Source organism: Lolium perenne, chromosome 4, assembly GCF_019359855.2.
Source record: "Lolium perenne isolate Kyuss_39 chromosome 4, Kyuss_2.0, whole genome shotgun sequence".
In the NCBI taxonomy this organism is placed as follows: Eukaryota; Viridiplantae; Streptophyta; class Magnoliopsida; order Poales; family Poaceae; genus Lolium; species Lolium perenne.
The window spans coordinates 360,666,753-360,674,568 of NC_067247.2; the positions used below are offsets into that span (position 1 = coordinate 360,666,753).

At 41.6% G+C, this 7,816-nt stretch overlaps 1 protein-coding gene across 1 annotated transcript; it reads right to left on the reverse strand.

Moving 5' to 3' along the window:
• Positions 1-2,608: 2,608 nt before the first annotated feature.
• Positions 2,609-4,929, reverse strand: LOC127296820 (uncharacterized). The gene is made up of 6 exons (XM_051327046.2): positions 4,666-4,929; positions 4,441-4,587; positions 3,431-3,514; positions 3,186-3,314; positions 2,987-3,103; positions 2,609-2,883 (listed from the first exon to the last, which is right to left on the reverse strand). Exons 1-6 carry the CDS (start codon positions 4,781-4,783, stop codon positions 2,810-2,812), a joined length of 669 nt encoding a protein of 222 aa, XP_051183006.1. The 5' UTR covers positions 4,784-4,929; the 3' UTR covers positions 2,609-2,809.
• Positions 4,930-7,816: the final 2,887 nt, after the last annotated feature.

Consider the following 7,816-nt stretch of genomic DNA (forward strand, 5'->3'; position numbering starts at 1 on the left):
GCTTGACGAAGTCTTGTGGATTGCTCCCCCATAATCCACCATGGGAGAGCTTCTTCTTCGGCGCATCTTCACATAACCATGACCACCATGTGGATTGCTCCCCCATAATCCACCATGGGAGAGCTTCTTCTTCGGCGCATCTTCACATATCCATGATCACCATATGGATGGCAAGACTCAAGCAAAGGATCTCTTCGAGATGGCTCATCTTGAACTTGCACTTCATTTCTTCATTCTTCATCATGTTGATGTCTTGAAGTAGCTTGAGGGCTCACTTCATCTTCATCTTCAAGACATACTTGACACTTGATATCCTTCATCAATTTCTTCTTATTGCAACCTTGAAGCCAACATATGGTTCAAGAATTGCCTATGGACAACTCCTACAAATATAACTCAATGCAAACATTAGTCCATAGGGATTGTCATTAATTACCAAAACCACACATGGGGGCTCCATGCACTTTCACTCGGTTCATCACGAAATACACCAAGAAAAACAAGGTCTTGGAGCAAAAGTAACTAGACCTTTTTAGAACAACAACACTACTCTGGGCGACCTTGCATAAGACGTTCAATAATCACCGTCTTTCCAATACTCAACATCGTGATGTCGCTTCTCCAAAGGGTAGACACCACTCGTGTGACATGTCACTCGTTGCAGCTAGAGAATATCCGTGCTTGCAAGTATTGCTCAGAGCGGATGTTTGTTTTGTACAAAAAATACTCATCAATGAGAATGTAAACATAATATAAAAAATCAAATTCAAATGATTAGTCACTTACCAATAAGTACTGATGCTAAGAGAGAAGACAAATAAAGGTTGTGAGCACCCTGAAATGAGACACTTAAGCTCCACATTGCAAGAGGTGTGCCTCATTCTTACAAGATTGTTGTTTCTTTTCTCGGGGGCTTGACCAGGCCTTCTACATAAAAAAAAATCATCAATGTGTGAAAACCTAAAAGAACAATTTAAATAAATTGAAGTTCAAATGATTAGTGGAAATACCAAGAAACATCTAGGTGAAGTAAAAAAAAAAAGCAGAGCAAGAAGCGTGCATGATGCCGCACACATTCTTTCTTATATAATGTTACCAAAATAAGATCCATAGTATACATGTATAGAATAAAATACATAAGTAAATTAAGATGGAAAATATATGTTATAACACATACATCCGGTGTAATCAATGAACTTTTAGAACATAAGGTAACACAATAACATGTAACAAATATAGCAATGTCGTGACCTGAAATATCTCTAAGAAATTAAACGTAAGGTAACAGATATACTACTGAAACATGTATGACACAACAATATGCATAAGACTGCTCATAGTGGGAGTAACTTAGGTAGTAACATCACATATTTCAAGGTGTTTTGGTGACATGGCATATCAATAAATGAAGAAAGAGAGGGAGGTGGTAACTAGCTATGTTACCATAACATCACACACCTCAAGATAAAATGAGTCTACAAACTAATAAATGAGACTTTGCATGATACCATCTCTAAGTTACTTTCCACTATGAAGGTAGTAACATGAACTAGTAACTTATGCATGACACCACCTTATGTTACTCCCCACTATGAGCAGCCTAACACATACATCTGGTAAAAAGATTAAAATAGTCCAACATAGTTAGTTTAACACATTAAATATTCGTAGACATCGTTACTAACAAGATATTCTAATAATTGCTCCGACGAAACAAATTAAAGTAGTCTACAAATTTGACCTGGTGCATAGAAAAATCTAACAGAACCTTGCTAGAGTACACTAACAGATCTGGTATTGCAAAGCCCGCTCTAATATGTGATCCATCCTATAAATACAATGAGATATACATGTGCAAACTAACAACTTTCCCTAGGGATAAGATATTGCGGCGTCGGTTCAACACGCGATCGTGTGCACTAGCTGGGGATGCCAGAAGGCAGAAGCGTGGACACATGCCAACCACGCGAGAGCGAGGGAAAGTAAGAGTCGCTGTGGCTAGCAGTCGCGCATGCATGTTTGACACCTTCTACAGCGCAGGCTTAGGAATCTAGATAAGGACGAGGTGACGACGGGAATAGAGAGAAGGTTACCGCGGAACTGTTTTATAATTAATAGTAGTACGTTACCAAGGTCTTGAACTTGAAACCTCAAGGTTGTGGTACCATATTGATATTGAATTGATGCAATAGCCAAGTTTCCAAAAGTACGAATGGTTGAAAAGGGTTGGGCTATAATATATTTTAACACTCTCAGTTGTCACTCCTTCACTTTCCAGGTGTGCATTTCTTATCTTATCCAAAGCTCATGTTTGTCTAAAAACCACCAAAAATAGATATAGAAATTAAAGGAGAATCTAAGGAAATATATTTCACTGAATTAATTTTCGAGAACACTGGTATTTTTAGCAACGGATATTTCACTGATGAACCCATTCATCTCTGGCAGAGGGCCCAATGACCAAGAAGCTATAGAGGCCCGCGTACAGTTAGGAATGATGAGGTCAGCTGAACACTTCTCGCGCAGTTGTACTTTTGGCCCGGCATTGCTGTTGTAGTTTGCAGGATCAAACTGCGATCGAAAATGAAACGTTTCTGCCAACCAACAATTGAATACACAATCGGTTTATTTATATTATATTATACATAGAGATAGTTTATTCCATTTTCACATAAGAAGAATCGCCACGTGCCAATAATACAGCAGCTTGATACACCAACAAAGTACATTTCTAACTGGCTAAAAGCTCTACCCTGTCCATGAACAAAAACTCCCTTTAGTGCTACCGTGGTATAAAACCATGCTCTGTTCATGTCGCCTGGCCCATCATCGCCACTAATGCCAATATCAGCAGAGGAAGTAGAATTTGCCGCGAAACCAATCCTGGAAACGTTTAATCGCAGGCAATAAGTAATAGCAGTGAGTTAACAGAACAGATAGTCATACAGATGTTCATATAGTATATCTGAAGGAAGCTCTTTTCTACCTGGAGCAGGTGCATTGCAGTTGTTAGAAACGCTTGAGGAGCCAGCTGGTGGTGCTGCAGAAGTGGAGTTTGAGGATGGGAGGATCCCAAGGGCCGCGCAATTTGCTCCGTAAGAACCTGAAAATGATGCCAAGAGTTGGGACCGAGACGCATGGTTTTTGTTCATAAGTGAATCCGGTAATGTCTCTTTTTATCTTACATTCGTGAAAGCAAGGCATTGTGGTCATGTTCAGAACATTGCTGAAGCCCTCCTTGCACTCGCAGTGGTAGTTGAGTCCCGTGCCGTTCTTGCATGTGCCCCCGGAGCCACAATAAGCTAACTCACAAGCTGTATATATGATTCCAGACATTGAGGTCAACCAATATGATTGCAGATTAAATGAAAATCTTATGATCACAAAATATTAAAACCGAAAACCCAAAAGTGTAAGGTTCAGTATTTACGGTCTGCTGAGAGGGAGAAATTTTTGGGCGAAGGCGCTGGTGATGGTGCCGAAGTGTCATTAGAACATGAGCGATCTATGGTACCTGCAGAGATATGTTTTGCTCGATTATTATATGGGATGATATAGCATTACTGTGCTCTCTATGCATCGGATTAGTAAACATAAGTGACACAAGGTAACTCTGAAGATGACCCTCTTGATTCAAAATGATAATCTAGCGAAAGCTACTTTCATCTCTGTTTTCTGCCTGATAGAGACGCATGTTAAAATTATTAACCCTGGTTGTTTTGGTAAACAAAGACATGTTATTCTTCTCGAGTAGAGTGCGACACGATGGCACATAGAGACTCTGAAGATGACACTGCATGCTGATACAACAAAGTAAATTCCGTCTCTCCGAAAAAAATCCGAAGATGACACGGACACGTGGGCAGTCTAACTTGTCCTTCTATCTGCCTGATGGAGACTGATGTCAAAATCACGCGTAGCCTGGTTATTTTGGTAAAAGAGACAGCAAACCGACTGGAGAAACCGCGTTTGTTGCACGTCTCGTTGGCCCAATGAAATTTGTGTAGGTTCAGTGCAAAATTGACTTTCTTCAGTCTAAAAAGTGGATATCCTTTTGGAGTACAAACGGGAGTTCCCTTGCATAGCTCTGCACTAGTGCACTTCCACATTATGTATCCGAGACTCATAAAAAATCATGATGTGTGCATGCATAAATCATTCCACGTTCTGAAAATAATCCCGCAACAAAAATCTGATATGTATTCGGATCCTAACTGCTGGTCAGAATTACTCATTTTCTGCAGGTACAGGCAGGACATGACCTATATCCTCTGTTCCCAAACTGTAGATTTTGCGCACGACTACAGAAAAAAGTTGCTAACAAACATCACGAAACGCAGGTGGCATATGCAGTTATGCACCACACTAGTACAGCACACGGTGCCAACTTTTGTTGGCTGGCGTGCCTGGCCATTGATGAAGGAAGCGTGATGCACTTACAGTTGGGGATGACGCAGGGCAGGAACCTGAGGTCGTCGCCGACGTGCATCTGCGACCATCCTGGGTCGCAGTCACACCTGTACCCCGGCAGCCCGGAAGTCACCGTGCAGTTCCCCTTCCCGCAAGCCACCGCCTTGCATAGCGAACCTGCTCGCGCAACAATCGAGATCGTAACGATGTTGGGGAAAAGAAGTTCAGAGAAGTGCGCGAGGAGGCTTTAGTTACCCATGACTGGGGCGAGGAGGGGGCTGAGAGGGGAGAAGAAGTCGGCGACGGCAACCCTGGCGGTAGTGACCGAGAGAAGCAGCACCAACGCGGCGGCGCCGCCGGCGAACCGTCTCATCTTGGTTTCTTGATTTCCGACTCTGCAGTGACTCCGCTCTGCGAGTAGACCACTAGCGCTGCTGCCCGTTGGTCTCTGCTCCTCCGTGTGTGGGCGGTTGTTATCGATGGAGTTTAAAGAGGAAGCGGGGATACGTACGGTTAGTTGGTAGATGATGAGATGAGCTTTTATGGGGGCTCTCCAGGATTGACTAGGCACCACCAGCATTATGGCAAAGTCAAGCTGGGTTCGGCGCGAGATCGAGATGACGGCAGTGGATGAGTTACCTGGACCAATCAAAAACTTATTTTGAAGATATATATTTCTTTTTTTGAGGGGTAAAGATAGTATATTTCAACTAAGTGGCAAAAAGAAAACATGAATTGCAAAACATTGTTGTCACGGCTCCGCTGGATCCAAAATCTAGAACACAAAAAAAGGTGTGAAATTGGTTGCATTGCATGCACCACATTGAAGATATAAACATTATTTACATACACGTCAAGAAAAAACACAAAAAAATGCTTGAAGGATCATGTGCTATTGTGTTTGGCATAGTTATCGCATAAATTAATAAACACCAAAAAAGTGTCAAAAAAGATTAAATGGAATTGTGCAAAGCTATCTAAAGAGAAAAGTTTAGTCCTTACAAAGTATGATGATTTGCAATATTGAATTCAGCATCCTTATTGATCTTTGTCATTTCTAAACATGGATTTGTTCAGCACAATACGAAATCTTGGCCCCTCCTTTCAATCCCATCTTTTCTCTATGAGACAATGTTGTGCTTGTGGCCCACAACACCATACTTGACCCTTTTTTTTTCCTTGGGTACCTCATCGCCTTGAGGCAAGGAGCTAGACGCACTACTTAAAGCTTAGATTGTTTTGCCACACAAGCTCAATCACGTCCACCATGCCTTAACCCAGTGCCCATCAGAACCTTGAAAGCGCGCTAATGCACGACATGAGTGGAAGACGCGCGCTGGCGGACAAAACTAGACATCTGCTTATGGCCACGTCAAATGAAATAGTGAAGAAGAGTTTGACAACAACCTTGGATGCTTGTGGCATAGGACCCATGACGCCTTCACTTTGCCTAAAAATGAAAAGGTGGTGGGAGGAGGTTGTTTCATCGATGACTCCATACACATGTGACCATGATTGAGATCCAGGAGCAAGCAACCACTACCATAGGGCATGCACGGATGTGTGGTAGGCGACATCTGCGAGTATAACTTAACCATCTAGGAGCCACCAGGGGTTTTGGGCCATTTCATCACGTCAGCCCGCACGTTCTAGCCTGCCCAACGTCTCAAGGGCTGCTACTCCAGAGAACTAATTGGATGTGATGTGATGAATTGGGCCAATAAATTGTTAAACGGGCTCAAATCACGCCACAGAGTTGGCAAAGGCAATGGACAATGGTGATGCGGTGAGGCACTAATGCCATCGATAGATCGCTGCTGTTTCTTCATGAAATTAATGCCTTAATGGTTCGCCTCCCTTCCGGTCTCTTCATCTCTTTAATTGTTGTGGACAGCCGTTTCTCACTTGGCTGCCTCCAGAGCTCACCTATTTATAATGAGGTACGTTTGCTCTGATCTATTTAATCGCCTGATCTTCTTTGATCTTGCAGTCATGCGTTTTAGACATCCATCCCCTTGCATACAATTGTTTTTGTTTTATCTGTCACTCTCGTTCTTAATCCCTGTTGTTTTTAGTGATTCCCCAGGGATCATGCGGCAAAGACGACTTGTGGCGATGGCGGGTGATGCGGAGAAGGATTCAACGGCCGATTGCGAGCAAGAGGACTTGATTCAGTCTCCCGCCACTAGGAGACAAGTGCTCGAAGAATGCACAGGAGCACTTCAAGATACATCACTGCTTTGCCCTCCAGCCGCTACGTTTCCGATCTCCCCGCCCCTGTTTTGCCTAACATTCAAAGTGAATAGTCGACCACATTGATCCATTGGTGCGTGCATCCTCCAGTCTAATTTCAAGCATTCTTGTGAAATATGAAGCACATGCCTTGCAATGGTTTATTTGACCTTTGATTTTGGGCAGGGCTGGAGCACTTGACCTTGATTTAACTGCACAGGTGATATTTTGTTGATAGTTCTTTGGTAGGATTACTACATGATACAAAAGTTTTTCTACTCCAACTCGCTCGAAGATTAGGCAATTCGTACAGTCATACACTTGAATGTAAATGCTCAGGTTGATGCAACCGCTCGCCCCCCAATTAAGGATCTCCGTATTGATTCTTGGAGTATTTGTAATACTGTCCATGTTGTTTCATTTCCTTTTACACATATTTATATTCTTAGATTACCTCTTTGGTTTACTTTATTAATTTAATGTTATGTAAACAATGTTTCCGAATCCTCCATATGCTGTTAGGGAGCTTTAAACCGTATGGCCTGGCAGTCACATCATACTTACTTACATATATATACAATATGTTGTTTCCTGTAGAAAAAGATGCAGTCTATTCAAAGACAAACACAATTGTCATTGTGTCATATGGTGTTCCCTCTATTCTCTGCTCTTTCTTTATTAGCTCCTCTCTTGGTAGTCGTACATGCTAATCTGTTCTCTAAACTGTTTCAACTCACTTTCTAACTTATATGCGACATGTATGGTGCTTTGAAAGGTATACCATAGAAGCAACAATGCCAAAAAATATATCTGGACATAATTCTTATTAGTTCGTATCAGAGCATGCCATTTTATTTTTTACATAAGAAATATTGTCTTCTCCTATAGCAATGGATTTTGCACTTTATTGTGCAAAAACAAGAAGAAATGGTTACAAATTTGAAATTTGTTTACGCATCTCTGAATGTATATGGCTACATAGATTGTGTCAACACGTTATAAAAAAATATTGATGTTCAACTTATGAGCTTATGATGGAAGTTATGACCAAACGGGTTTTAATTGTGCCATGGATTATTCGATGTACCGAGTTCGAACGCTTGTTCTTAGATATTTGTGCTGACATTATTTGTTAATTTCTTCCATCTAAAGTACCTCAAATTTAGAATTAATT

Excerpts from the sequence above, each read along its gene's own strand:
- LOC127296820 (XM_051327046.2), bottom strand. The coding sequence starts at position 4,783 with ATGAGACGGTTCGCCGGCGGCGCCGCCGCGTTGGTGCTGCTTCTCTCG. Across the intron at positions 3,515-4,440 it reads GCCCTGCGTCATCCCCAACT|GTACCATAGATCGCTCATGT; the intron begins GTAAGTGCATCA and ends ATATCTCTGCAG. Across the intron at positions 3,315-3,430 it reads TTTCTCCCTCTCAGCAGACC|CTTGTGAGTTAGCTTATTGT; the intron begins GTAAATACTGAA and ends TCATATATACAG.